The 15,188-nt window shown below is 41.0% G+C and overlaps 1 protein-coding gene across 2 annotated transcripts in view; it reads right to left on the bottom strand.

Annotated features, from left to right (window-relative positions):
* Positions 1 to 7,269, bottom strand: part of UGT3A1 (UDP glycosyltransferase 3 family, polypeptide A1) — a 15,670-nt gene extending 8,401 nt beyond the window's left edge. Inside the window, exons 1-3 of one of the 2 annotated variants that reach the window (XM_006761758.2) lie at positions 6,916 to 7,269; positions 6,030 to 6,131; positions 3,658 to 3,769 (exon numbers count right to left, since the gene is read on the bottom strand). In XM_006761758.2, the coding sequence (XP_006761821.1) occupies positions 3,658 to 3,769; positions 6,030 to 6,131; positions 6,916 to 7,006 (305 nt within the window). In that variant the 5' untranslated portion in view covers positions 7,007 to 7,269. The remainder of the gene's footprint in view (positions 1 to 3,657; positions 3,770 to 6,029; positions 6,132 to 6,915) is intronic. The other variant, XM_015562644.1, reaches the window with a different exon arrangement.
* Between the last annotated feature and the right edge of the window lie 7,919 nt (positions 7,270 to 15,188).

The following is a 15,188-nucleotide window of genomic DNA, read 5'->3' as shown; positions in this document are numbered from 1 at the left end:
TTGAGATCCTAACCAGAACTTCGTTGGAGATCCTGACTAGAATTTGGCTAGAGATCCTGGCTAGGCTGCTGATCAACTGAACGCTGTCTCCGAGTCTTTCCTTCTTCGCCGACTCCGTCCACACCTTTGGGGACCCCTGGACCTGCTGGGGTTGGACCCCGGCACTGGGAGACGTGACCAACGGTGGCCTGTGGCCCGGGTCTCTCTCTCCTGGCTGAATGCTGAAGCTCATTGATGATGCTCTGTATGACCTTCAGTTCTAAGGTAACCTTGCTCTCAATGTGCCCACAGACGGGACTTGTTTTCCTGGGGATGTGAGCATCTTAATGACATGAACACACGTGGAGGGACAGCATCGCCCACCCCTGAAAGCTGCATGCCAGGGACATCTTCCAGGCTCTGGCTTTCGAAACTTCGGCCGACAGATGTCTTCGCACTCCATTGGCAGAAAACCCTGCCAAAAGGTCACTGTGACCTGGCTCCCCTTGAGGGCCAGTGAATGAGTACTTTTCTCCACCCCTAAGGGCCTCTCCTGTGATACAGATTCTTAAAACCCCACTGAGGATCCATGTCCTATGTCAGTTTTGACTAGAGGTTTTGCTTTGCTTTATTGGGAATCTATTTACTTTTCTTTTAATAATCAGGGGCTACAATTACACAGCACTTGACAAATGCCCTGGCTAAGGGACCCCACACTGATGATTTCATGGCCCGGAGTACTGGCTGGAAAGTGCTATTCCCGCTTCCCAGGCCCAGGAGCTAGGCAGGCACTTCGCGAACTGAATGATGGGCAGTCAGCCGTGTGACCTCCTCTGGCTAAAGCGAAGGCCCCCACCTAGAACCCGCAGGGGAGAGCCCTGCCCTGTGTCCTCTGGAGGGGACCTGGGGGAGGGGGAGGCAGAGACATGGCTTGGGCAGGGGCGGTCTCTGCCCTGACTGTATACTTTCTGGGAAGCTTGCAAACACATCTATGGCTGTACTTCACCATAAATGCTTTACATAAGCCATTCCGAAGGTGGGACGCAGACCTAAGCATCCTTTCAAAGCTCCCCGGCGACTGCAATGTGCAGGCAGAGCGAGGATTTCTGTTCTGGAGGAAGAGGGAGGCGAATGTGCATTTTCCCCCGCATAAGAGTGCAGGGCATACTGCTGGGGTCCAGCCCCAGCAGGTCCAGGGGTCCCCAAAGGTGTGGACGGAGTCGGCGAAGAAGGAATGACACGGAGACAGCGTTCAGTTGATCAGCAGCCTTGCCAGGATCTCTAACCACAATCTCCAGCCACGTTCTGTGTCCATGTTCTCTAGCCAGGTTCTGTAGCCATGTTCTCTCGCTAGGTTCTCCAGCCTGTTTCAGTCGCCAGGTTCTGTAGCCAGGTTCTTCAGCCAGGTTCTGTCTAGGTTCTCCAGCCAGGTTCTGTAGCCAGGTTCTGTCCAGGATCTTTTGCCATGTTCTCTCCAGCGAAGTTCTTCTGTCTCTAGGTTCTGTGTAGGTTCTGTCTTCTAAGTTCTGTCTCTTGTTGTCTTGTTGCATCTGTATTTATACCAGTTGATTCTAATCCTATCAATCTCTATTCCAAAGGTTAGGGCGTTTCTTATCTCCATTCCAGGGAGTAAAGATTATGTACTTAAGCATGATTGTTCACAGTTAAAGTGATTAATTACCCACCTGGCAGTTAAGAGGTTTTATTCCCTCCCTAACTTCAGGGGAAAATCCCTACCTGGGGAAACAACCTCTCTCGGAAAGGTGACCTTGGTTAAAACACATAGTGCCAAGAAGGTGACCAAACATATTAAGAACAGTATGCCATATATGCCAGGTCCCTTGAAACAGCAAGGATGGACCGGCTCCCGGCAGCATACCACCACTCACACGTTTTAAATTAAATGGCTCAGCTATTCTTAAAGCTGAAAGAAAGAAAAAGATGGAATGAACTAATGTTGGGACGAAAGCTGTTAAGATGTTTGTTTCAGTAAAGACAATCTTTCCCTTGAGGATAATTACTGATCATTATTGGGGAGCAGTGAAGGAAGTTTTGTTTTTGTTTTAGGGTTTTATTTTTTGTCATCTGAGCAGAGTGACAGGCAGGGCAACTGCACAGGCAGTTGAGGACACAGCAAATTTAACAAGGCGGTTCTGTATATATATGAAAACAGACAGCTCGTTTAAGCCAGAAAGAGAGTCGTCTAAGGAGGCTTCTTGAATTCAATGCTCAATTTGGGATAATTTTCCTAATTATTTATGGGACAAATCAAAGGTTTCAATGCCTGTCAAAAGTTAGTCAAGAAAGATGTGACAAATTTTGGTCTAGTATTTTTAGTAAATCTCGATCTTCAGATAGCGCCAGGAGGTTTACCTGGTGGCTACTATGCTTCCACGTGCCGCACACTATGGCAGCGTCTGTGGTCCAGCAGCAAGCAAGGAAAATATGGCCTTTGGCCTCACGGAGTTTACAGTTTAACAGGGAAAGCAGGTGTTCAGCAAATCATTACAAATAATAAATTAAATATTAATAAGTTTTCTAAGTATTTCAAAGGAAAGAGCTAGGCAGTGTGGATGTGTAGAAACAAGCTAACTAATCTAACAGTTAGCATGGTGGTTCTGTCAATTTAATATAAACCAGTGGGGATTTTTTAAATTAAGCTTTAAGAAAACAACCACTTCAGGTAACACATGGAGTAGTCTTGAGAAACTGAGGGCATGTGTTATAAATTTTTGGAAATTAGCACATGCCAATATCAACATTCACTAACATGGGAGAGAAAAGACTTGCAGAAACACAGAGCGAGGGCCTGTGGGACATGCTCTAAAAGTGTGTGTTCCCTGCACAATCTAGTCGGAGGAGGGAACAGAGGGCAGAGTTGGGGTGGATTGGTTTGTCTTTTCAACCTCTTTCATTCTCTGCTCTGTCTCTAACACCTACATTGCCTGGCACATATTAAGTCCCCAAAAAATCTTTGTAATGAAAAAGACAAAGCACAAAATTAAGTGGCAAGATAGTGGTATAGAGAAGTTTGGAGGAAGAATTGGAGTAAATGAAATAGATTTTGTGGAGGAGGAAGTATTCAAAAATGCCTTCACTGGGGAGAAGCATCATTTAGCAGAAATGAAGGAGGAGCAAGAACATTCTCATGAACTCAGAGAGGCATAGCTTTTGTTTCAGTGATTTCATGCTTAAGATGAGCAGTTTCTTGTTATTTCGAGTTTCAGATGAGTGGCCTCATGAGTTACTCTCTGTAAGGATGAGAATGAGTCCCAGAGTTCTGCATGGAATGAACCGTAAATAGCCAGGCTCAAGTTCTGCAAAAATCAATCTTTGTAAGTGATCCCATCATCAAAATTTATGAGGACAGAAAGGAACAGAAGGAAGTAAAATTGAGTTTCTATGACTTTATCCAGCGATGAAATGGTGAGTTGCCCATCACTGTCCCTGAACTGGAGAGATTAAAGGTAAAGGGAAGCATCTTTTAAAATTTATATTTCTACTCATTCAGGCTTGAAAATTGGACATGCTGGGAATATTAACCAGAGTGCCATATCCCCAAGACTGCCTGGAGTGATTGATTCGGTGATGATTGAGATATTTCTATTCATTCATTCATTCATTCATTCATATTTCTCAAATAATAATTGCTTTACTTTTTTTTTTTTTAACTATTACCTTCCCAGCAAAGCTTCCTTTGTAAAGAAATCTAAATTTTTCTTGAATTCCTGTTGAAAGTCTTCAGGAGGAGACCAATGGACAGTTTGGTATGTATTCTCTTTTTTAAAACCTAAGAAGAGAGAGAAGAGAAAATTTAATCATGCATGTTAAAAAGAATGCTGAAAACCCAATTTTAGTCCTTTCACTTATTTCTCAGGATTTTTTCTCTAAAACATCTTATTGAGATATAATTCACATATCATAAATTCCCCTTTAAAAAACTTTACAGGTTTTTAGTAAGTTTGCAGGGTTGTGCAACCATAAACACAACCAATTTTAGAACATTTCTCATCCTCAAAAGACATCTCAAACTTATTATCAGTCACTCTCATTGTTCTCTTACTTTTATTTTGTTCTTTATTGATCTAAAGTCTTTGTCTAGTAAATCCATTAGTCTGGGCTTCCTCATGGACAGTTTCTGTTCACTGCTTTCTGTTGGCATATTTTCCTATTTCTTTGTATGTTTCATAAAATTTTTTTGTTGTTATGATTTCCCCCATTCCCAGTTTATTCTTGTTGCTGTTCATCGTTGATGTTGTTGTTACTGCTGTTTAATGACTTTCCTGCACTAATTCTGTAAAACCTATTTTGCCTGTCACGTTTAGCAATGGGAGTCTCTGATCAGTTAGTGGTCATCTAATCTAATTAGGCTGAGATTTCCTCAAATGACCTGCAACTATAAGTGCCCTAACCCTTGCCAAGGGGCTCTGTGTGTGTGTGGTGGGCACACTTTCACTGCTCTGGGAGGAAGTTTATGATGCTGCCAGAGCCTTCATTTCCTGCCTGCTCAGAGGCTCACAGTGAGAGAGCCACTAGTGAGCAGCTAGGACCTTCTCCTGAGCAAAGCACATGACCATCTAGATCCCCAGGAATGAGTCAGAGCTGTTCAAAGAGGCATCTTCTCAGTCATGTCGCAATATTGGGTTAAACATTGAGTTTACATTAGGATGACTGTGTAAAAATTATTCATTTTTAAGCCAAATAGTATGTCGTCATGTGATTTCTTTTCATTTGTGTCCTTTCTGGGCCCTAGAATTAACAATCACCTTCCTTTTTCATTTGTTTCATTGAGTTTGTTTTCTTTTGTTTTTATGCCTGTTGGTCAGTCTCAATACAATTTTCAATTTGGTCAACTTATTGAATAAATTTTTTCCAGGAGATGTTTCTCCTAGATCCTCCCATTGATTAAAACCAGACGACTGCTGTCCATGCCAACAGCAAATCTTCCACTCTTCTGTTTTGCCAATTCTATTCTCTAGCCCTTTGTCTTCCTCTTTCACGGTTCGCCTGTTGTTCTGATCCGCCTAAATCCTGTCGTTACTTCTACTTTTTGAGAAACTTAAATTGATATGAAAAGGAAAGCCTTTGAGATTGTTTTATTGCTAAATCTTGTTGGTTTTCTGTGTGCAATACCAATGCCAAAAAGTTTGATGTCATTCTGAGTCTTATTCATTATTGAAATATATGAAAACGTTTAGGTTATTTTTATTAATCATTGGTATTCTGAAATTTTGCCATGATTTGCCTCGCCATAGGTCTTTATTTTATTAGTCTTTGTGTTGGGGCCCTTCAATATAAAGACTTGTGTGTTCTAGTTCTAAATTTTTTCTTGTATTGATTTTCTAATAAGTTTATCTTGCAGTTTCACTGCCTTTTTTCCCCCTGGGATTCTTACCAGTCAGAAAAACATTTTGATCCAATCCTCACAAACTAGAGGCAAGATTTTGAGCAACATAAATAAAGCAACATTTTATTTACTGAAATGTGTGTGAAGGGTTTGCCTGAAGGGGCTGCGAATGCAGTGAGGGGGTGAGAGATAGAGGAATAGACATGAGCAGAGCCAATAGCATTTCAGACTTCCTTTTGCTAAGGTCATGGTCTAAGATGAACCTAAACCAGTACCCATATCTTTCTTCATTATAGTAATTCAGAGGGCTAACATGAAGTTTTGCAGGACATTTAGCATGTACAAGGCACTCACAGCTTATCATCTATGGAAGAGGGTTCAAACACTACTGTCCAGTGTGGTCCCCCTTGAGCACTTGAAGTGTGGCTAGTGTGAACTGAAAAACACACACCAGATTTCAAAGACTTAACATAAACAAATGTGAAATGTCTCGTGAATAATTTTTATAGTGTTTACATGTAGAAATGATTATATTTTGGATATATGGGGTTAAATAAAATATATTATTAAAATTAGTTTGACCTGTCTCTTTTTAATTGTTCATGTGGCTTCTGGAATTTTAGCAGTTACATTATGGAGCTTGTATTTGTGGCTCACGTTATAATTGAATTAGACAATCCTAGTCCACAGAATAAGATGATACCTGGTGGGAAATGAAGGTCACTCTGTTGAAGGAAGCTGACATCGTGCCCATGATCTTGAAGAATCTGAGATACCCGGTCCATCAGTAGATAATGGCTTCCTCCTAGGAGCAAGGGTTCTGTTTTGTGAGGTGCATGGAGAGAAAAGCCACGATGGTGGGGTAGGGGCCCAGGGGAGCTTCCTGGCTGGAGGGTGGGGCCAAGGAACACTTCCTTCCTCTCCTCACTTCCTCTGTGGGCCAGGACTCAGGACCCTCAAGTCCTCGTGGAGTGTGACTCCCACTCTCTGAGCCCCACCTCTAGCAACTCTCCTCTAGTTCCCCTGTCCTGTGACGACCTGCCCATGGGACTAGCTCAGAGCATCCCTCCTCCTAGGAAATAGCCTCCATTTTATGAAGGGCCATGTCCCTTATCCATGCCCTGTGTGCACAGGGTGGTAAGTCTGTGGCTTCTCATAGCAGACACATCAGGGCTACTGTTGAGACCCTCCTCCCTGGGCGTTTGCCACAGAGAAAAGCTGAAAATGGCTAGAAGGTGACTCCAGGGGGCAATCATGCGGAGAGGGACATTGAACTAGAAGGTCCTTGAAGTGTAAATATGTTTGGCCGGAGATACTGAAGTCCGGCATCTTGGGATGCCTGCAGCCCGCCCACCAGGCCCCTGGAGAAATCTGCGGGCCCTGATTTGCGTTAAGGAACAAGGAGGGATCCCCAGAAAGTTGATCCTAGGACTGCGGCTCAGGTAGGCGCGCTCCTGTCTTCCCAGCTTGCTCTCAGCTTCAGGGAGACCCCGTGCTTTCCTAGGGGCCGCTTTCTGCACCAGACCTGACAGCCCTGGGGAGGAGGGGTCCTCTGTGGCCTGCACCCAGGAGCGCGCTCAGACACTCACCATACAAGACCACGGTCAGGATTCTGGCGCCTTCCAGGAGCGGGAGCCAGGACCCCAGGAAGGCCAGCAGCAGGGCCCGCTGCCCAGGCATGCTGACTTGGCCGTGCCCCACGCAGCCGAGCTGCAGGCGCAGGCGGCGCGCCCACAAACAGGCTGACCTCCTGCTCCCTCGTCCGCACAGCGAGCTCTGCAAACTCCTAGCTGGTGGCCCAGCGCGGTGCCTGCTGCTCCAGGATCAGGGCTCAGAGCTCAGAGCCAGCGGTCGGCCAGGCTACCCCGCCCCTTCTCAGCCAGTGACCCCTGCTCTGCCGGCCTGTCCCCTGGATCCCGCCTGGGGACCCGGGCTGGGGAGTGTCCCTGAGAGTCACATCCATGACACGCCCCGCCTCGAAGTGGGCGGGTGACAGCCCTGCGGGTCAGCAATGCCAAGTTAGGACGCCCAGCCTGCCTGCCGTATTCCCGTCCTCTTTTCTGGCTCTTTCTCCCGCCCGTGGGGTGCCCCACCGAGAGCCCTTCTTACTAATCCTTGGAGTGACACACACCTCATCCCCCGCCCGCTCCACCTCCCGGGAAGGGACCTGGAGGTGGTGTTATGACAGCTGATCCAGGAGCGGGTCACTGCGGGATGGTGACAGCCATTCACCACTTACCTTCTGATGCAACACAGACTCACTGAGCACCCGCTGGGGGCAGGCAGGTGGCTCTGCGCACACTCCTCCCGGAGCTCCTGTCTGCGTGGGGAGATGAGCACTGGGTGAGTTAGAAGTTAGGTCCTGCTACGTCCAAGGCGACCTCCAGGTAGGGACCTGGAGGAGGAGCCCGCGCTGAGGCAGGCGGATGCCAGGTGTTTCTCAGTGAATGAGCGCTCCTGTGGGCAGCACTATTTCCGGCATTTCCAAGCCCATGACTTGGTCACCACCACACAGCCACCCTGACTACTGTATTAAAAGCCATCTTCCCCCTCCCCACATTATCTTTTTAATAAAACTGAGTCTGAGGTTCAGGGTTTCTGACTTAATCAGGGGCCAAGTTTCCCAAACACCATATTAAGAGATGCCACTTTATTATCAATTCCTTTTTTTTTAAGGTAGACGAGAACTTGTATTTAAATGGTGCCCAGGGGCGATCATTTGTTTTGGCACTGATTTCCTCATGTTCTGTTTTCTCACCGAGGAAAGGAAAACATAGCCCTAACCTTGGAATGCTTCTCCGTGGCCCTCGGCTGCTCCGTCTGAGCTCTGCCCAGTCCTCTGCATACGAAACAGCCTGTGCACACAGCTACTTCTCAGCCTGTGTCTTCCCTGTAGAACATGTAAGAACCACAGGCCTCTTTTCATTGTGTACCGTCTGGGCCTCCCTTAAGGAGTCCAAGCCAGCGAGCAGGGTTTCTGCTACTACCCTTCTCCTAGAAGCTTGGAGCTTCCAGTTCATTTTATTGGGGTTTATGGCATTAGAAAAGCCACCTCACAAATTGTTTTCCGATAAGCTCTTCACCTTGGGCTTCCTGGGGATGCTGTAGGACCGTGCCTTTAAAATTCTTACATTCTGAAATCCTTATGGGAATTGGAGGCACCATGTCAATGTTTCTAAGGTCTTAGGGGTTTTATCAGTCTTGTCTTCATGCTTAGACCATGTTTTCCTGGAACACCCTAGATTTGATGTTATCTTTATCATCAATGCTAATAATTTGTGTATTTTTGGATCACCCACATACATAACTATGTCATAATAAATAAAAACCTGTTTCTTCTTTTGGCCTTTTTTCTTGTCTTATGATTATGGAACATACAATGTTGAACAGAAGTGGTGATGGTTGGCATCCTTGTCTTGTTCTGGATCTCAAAGGTAAAGACTGTAGCAGTAAGGGTGATGTTCGCATTAGTTTGGGGTCCTTATTTATACATATACATATATAGACACACATCCTTTATCATAAAAATGCTTGCTTTTTAAAAATAGGACTTTTGCCGAAACCGGTTTGGCTCAGTGGATAGAGCGTTGGCCTGCAGACTGAATGGTCCCAGGTTCGATTCCGGTCAAGGGCATGTACCTGGGTTGCAGGCACATCCCCAGTGGGAGGTGTGCAGGAGGCAGCTCATCGATGTCTCTCTCTCATCGATGTTTCTAACTCTCTATCTCTCTCCCTTCCTCTCTGTAAGAAAATCAATAAAATATATTAAAAAATAGGACTTTTAAAAATATAAATTTTATCAAAATATTTTCTGCATCTCTGAGATGATCATGTGATTTGACTCAACTATTAGAGTTATAGAAATTGATTTTTCTTTTTTGAAACCTTTTACATTTTGAAATAGAAACACATTCAGAAAAGTACATAAAATATAAATGTATAGTTAATAAGTATAAAAAGAAACAAGCTTATAAAAACACCCAAGGGAAAAAACAAAACATTGCCTTTACTAACTCTAAGTCTTGCAGCGACACCCTGACTTATAGTGCTGCAAATCACTTCACAGGACTTCCGTAGTCTGACAATGATGCATGCATTTCTACACAATACATTCTAGGCTGGGGCTGTTTCTGTTCTTTTGCTGTTTTGAATTGATTGGATTTTAAAACATCTTTCCATCTTTCCTCTCTTTGAAGCTCTATCCCATTTCTATTCTTTTAATGATCACCAAATGATAGCATGCATTCTTAACAAAGTCTAGCTTAAGCAATATCCTTACTCCTGGATAGTACCAGACCTTAAAACACTAATGCAGTTTCCTCCACTCCCATCTTATATAGTAACTAGAAGCCTGGCCTGTGGGGATCTGGCCAAAACCGGCTCTCTGACATCCCGAAGGGTCCCGGATTGTGAGAGGGCGGTTCTTGGCTTCCTCCTCTCCAGTTTCGTTCTGGGTGCATCACCCCAGAACAGCAGCTGCCAACTCACCGCAGCTTGGCATCTCCTGCATTGATTGAGCTTCTGTCTCCTGGTGGTCAGTGCATGTCATAGCTACAGGTCAGACGGTCAGATGGTTGCTTAGGCGTTTATATACATAGATTCTCTATATACTTTACCTTTATTATAAAAAAAGTATATATAACAAAGCACACACAAAAGCATGCACTGCTCAGCAATCGATTACAACGTGAACACCTATAAACCAAGAAAGGGAACACAGGCAGCAATCCAGAAGCCCAAGGTCACCTTGATTTCTCCCACATTATCTTCTTTTGTGTTCAAGTTTTAGATTTACGACCTATTTTGAGTTAATTTTTGTGAAAGGGTCAGTCAGTGTCTAGATCTTGTTCTGGATCTCAAAGGTAAAGACTGTAGCGTTAAGTCTCTCTCTTTTCTTTTTTTTTTTGTATGTCGTTGTCCACCATCATTTGTTCAAAACACTCCTTCCTTCATTGAATTGCCTTTATTCCTTTGTCAAAAATGAACTGACCGTATTATGTGGGTATATTTCTTGGCTCTCTATTCTGTTCTTTGATTTGTTTTTTTCACCAATCCCACACTGTCTTGATTACTGTAACTTTATACTAAGTCTTGAGGTTGGGCAGTGGCAGTCCTCTGACTTTGTTCTTTTCCTTCTGTGTTGGGTCTTCTGGGGTTTTTGCCTCTCCATGTAAACTTTATAATCAGTCTGTCAATACCCATTAATTAGCTTTTGGAATTACACTGATGCCGGGAGCCGGTCCATCCTTGCTGTTTCAAGGTGCCTGGCATATATGGCATACTGTTCTTAATATGTTTGCTCACCTTCTTGGCACTTCTGGACAGAACTTGGCTGGAAATCCTGGCTGGGCTGCTGATCAACTGAACGCTGTCTCCGTGTCATTCCGTCTTCGCCGACTCCGTCCACACCTTTGGGGATCCCTGGACCTGCTGGGGTTGGACCCCGGCACATTGAATCTATAGATCAAGTTAGGAAGAACTGACATATATTTTTTTCATGCAAAACAAAATTTTGTAGACCAAAATTTAATGGTCTACAGTGCAAAAGTAGAATAAATTTTAAAAAGCAAAAGAAAATTAACAGAACCCCAAAATGTCAAGACAGTTATTAAGATAACTTTGAGGGTTAATCTTTAAAACTGTAAGTCAAAAGTCTTGTGTGCTTGTTGTTAATAGATAACTGGCAATAAATAAGTACTTTTCTGCAGAGTGTCCATACGAAAGCAAAGTTTCAAAACGAAATCTGACTAAAACAGAAAAAAAGTCTAGTGCTCACAAGAAGGGATGTGAGAAATACAATAGTCAAATGTTTGTGTAATTTAAAAAGAGCCGTTTTATTCATTTGAACTATGTTACATGTTCTTGGAAATTGAAGGATTATGAACAATAGTATCCAAAGCGTGGGGCACCGTGCATGCAATGTGTGACAGGCATTTGGGATGTCAGGGCAGCAACACTTGTCCAGGCGTGCCTTGAGCTTAGCTCTGACTTGGGAATGTATGGAGTTTCCTTGAAACCCTGGGGTCCAGTCCCATTGGCTCCTGGGCTTAGGAACAGGTTCATGTCCTCCTCTGGGGGGCCAAGCCAAGCATGTATCCCCCTTCCTGGTGCTGGTCCCCCTCAGGCAGCCCGTGGACATGTCCAGGACTGAGTGAGCAGGAGGTGTCTAAGGGAACTACCTGGGGCAACAACTTACTGCCAACCAAAGTAGAAATCACTTAAAATGTGGATGTGGTTGAGAAAACGCACATTCAGCATCTAAGAACTGACAACCTGACAATTTTGAGTCTTGCTATCCATGAACATGGAATCTCTCCCTATTATTTAGTTGATTTCTTTCATTAGAGTTTTGTGGGTTTCCTCTATATATCTTACATCCTTTCTGTGAAATGTATACCTAAGTTTTTCATTTTAGGGGTTGTTCATGTAAATGGTATTGTGTTTCTAAATTTCAAATCCCACTTGTCCATTGCTGGTATATGGGAAAAGGATTGACTTTTGCATAGTAACCTTGCATCCTAGGTTGCTTGGTTAATCGCTTATTAGTTCCAGGAGTATTTATTTTTTTGTGGGGGTCAATTCTTTTGGATTTCCTACATAGACAATCATGTCATTTGCAAACAAAGAGAGTTTTATTTCTTCCTTCCAAATCTGTGTATCTTTTATTTTATTTTCTTGCCTTGTTGTATTAGGTAGACTAAGGTAAGTGGTATTGTATTTTATTTCAAATTTCGATTGTTCTTTTTGGTATACAGAAAAGCAACTCTGTTTTCTTGCTCAGCCTGACCAGGGTTCATCATTTTTATCTATCTTTTCAAACACTCAGCTTCTGGTTTTGTTGATTTTTCCTGTTTTCAATTTCAGTGATTTCTGCTCTAATTTTTATAACAATTACTTATTCTAATTATAAACACAGGATAAAGTAACATGGAATCTAAAGTATATCTTAAAACATTTTTTTATAATATCTGTTAATATTTTCTAAGAAACAAATAGTGCTTCAGTCTACTTACAAGAATTTAATCTCAAAAATGATATGGTGTAAAATGCATAAATAATTAGCAAAATTCTTAGTAACTTGTAGAAATGTACTTTATTTCATGCAAAGCTACATAATTTTCTATATTTTAACAGCTAATCAATTATACATTTCAAAAAATCATTACATCACAATAAATTAAAATACTACAGAGCAATTCCAAGTCCATGAGTTTGTCAAAATCAAACTGAGAAAACCTTATACATAGATAAGGCCAAATAGCTCATTTACTTATAGGTAGCACTTTGCCACTTTTTCCAAATCAATTTGAAAATGGAGTGATTACCTGCAGAGAAAAATAGTGAAATCTACAATCCACTGATCAGATAGAAAAACATTTGTCACTACATATCAGGTAGTAATGGCTGATTAAGGATTATTTGGCATCATGCACCAAAAATGAACATAATGAACATTTTGAAAAATTATGATCAGATACATATTTGAAAGACTTATCTTTTATTCCACCTAATCCACTGAATTAGATAATCAGCATATACTTTATTAATGCAACACAGAAATTAGGCTTTGGTGTACTTTGCTTGGGTACTAATATATATTAAAAGAGACTGAAGAGATATAAGAACATTTCAAATTCACACTGGACTACTGAACTTTAGAATATTGCCCTAAGGAAATAGGTTTTGGGCAGAATTTATCTGGGAAGGATTTTTTAAATTACTTAAAAGAAATATTACAATTAGTTACTTACAAAAACATTTTATAAAAATTAAATACCAGGAAGTAACAACATCAATATCAGAACTTTTTAACGCTATAATTTATAAATATATATTAGATTACAGTAATTTAAAAGACAGTTCCACATGTTCCCTACCTTCTAAAATAAGAAAAATTCTTCAAGCATGTTTTCAAAATATGGAAAAAAACAAATCCATTGGATTGCTTTTAAAAAATACATACACAGTCTCTCCCCTACAATTTGGTGTAGCAAGTAGGGAAGATGCTAGCCAGCATTCTTTTGAGAAAGACAGTTCAAAGCGACATGGTTCATAAGATTTATGTCAATTACATCAACTCTCAATGTGTTGTATGGTCAGATTAATACATTTTACCCTTCATATGTCTGCCATAGTAAATAATATTGTGTTTCTAATCTGAAATTCCACTTTACATGAACTCTCTCTTTTTTTTTTTGCACTAAACACAGTAAAATCTCTTTTTGCAAAAATAATTTGAGATCAAGATAACCAACCACAAAAGAAAATATTTTCAGGAGAAAACGTTAATGCTCCCCAGGGAGTGTATCAAAAACAAATGATTAGAATATCAATATGAAAAGAGGAACGTGCCATTATCTTTGCTTTATTATAAACTTGAAATTATAACAAGGCTTCCATCAACCTTAATGGACTAATCTTTTGAAAATGAGAATAAAATTTAGGGAAATCAGGCTGAGCATGAAAGGAAATGCAGGTGTAAATATATTCATCCTTGTGATTTTCAGACATGGTCCATTCAAATCACAAGTATAAAACTCACAAAACTGAGCAGTGTGGATTATAATCACAGAGCTAATTTTTCCTTTAAAATACTATCCTAGAACATTCCCTAAACCTATTAAAGGTATAAAAAGTGAGGTTTGCTATTGTACATAAATGAAATTCCTTCATTAATATGCTGAAATACACTTACGAAAACATACATTGCCTTTCCCATCCACATTTACTTTCATTTGGGTACAAAAAGGCATAAATATAAGGACCAATAATCTAATCAAACAGCAGACTCCCAAAACAAATTAACTGGTGGCATTTCTTCCCAGAGGTTGGGACTGCCAGATTCTCGGATCTGTTTTTATAACTAAAGAACTATCGACTCTTTTCATTTAGCTCTTGTAAAACGAGGGGGCTCTTGCGTGATGACATTATCCCAAAGCCCTTGTATTCATTTGGTGAAAGAACAAATTCTAATAATTAGGCTTATATCTTATTTCTTATTTTAGTGATGACTTTTACAAAAATGCTCTATGGATAATAATACATTATTGATGGAGTAACAAAACTTAAGTAGCAACTTACAAGTGTTTCACGAAATTAGTAGATTATTAATTATTTTCTGCAATGATTACTTGGAATTACCAGCTTACTGAATATGCTTACCTAACAATTATTTAGAAAAATAATATAGAAAATTTAATCAGATTATCTATTATTATGTAAGAAAGACATCTGACTTCAAGAGGTAATTGCCAGAAGTAACTCAAGAAAAGTACTTTGCGTGTAAAGTATATTAACTTAGTAGTAATGTTTTACAGTAGATGCCATTACATTTTAATAAGGTTCTCAAAAAAGAACTCTCTTGTACTTACTACAGATTTTTATACAAGGTGGCTTACTTAGTCCCCCAGCAATAAACTGTCTTCAGAGATTAAATCATTACTTTCTGAACTCAAATTTACCAGGTAACCTTCCTATCTGATCATATATAAAATCCTGTAAGATAAATTCTGCTTCAAAAATTGAGTACTCTGGATCATGTAACCAAAATTATTGGGAAAATAACTCAGAAGTCATAAAGGGATCTACTGTTCATGAAGTATAATACTTTGATTATTCAAATAATTAAAAAATTAATAATAAAGGAAAGTAGTACATTCCCTTACATTTTCCTATCAATTTATCTTAGGTAACTATAAGTTATAAAAGTAACTGGATAATTTGTTCTCGTTTTCTGCTTCAGCTTCTACAATCACATCTGAGTTTTATGACAAAACCTGACAAGAAACAACGTTATACTTAAGAGAAATATTCCAAAGAAACCCTAAAACTAAATAATAAAACAGTACTATTTTCAGAGGAC

This window comes from Myotis davidii, unplaced genomic scaffold, assembly GCF_000327345.1.
Source record: "Myotis davidii unplaced genomic scaffold, ASM32734v1 scaffold496, whole genome shotgun sequence".
Classification (NCBI taxonomy): Eukaryota; Metazoa; Chordata; class Mammalia; order Chiroptera; family Vespertilionidae; genus Myotis; species Myotis davidii.
The sequence above is the reverse complement of the archived record's forward strand: the minus strand, read 5'-3'. Positions and strand labels throughout refer to the sequence as shown.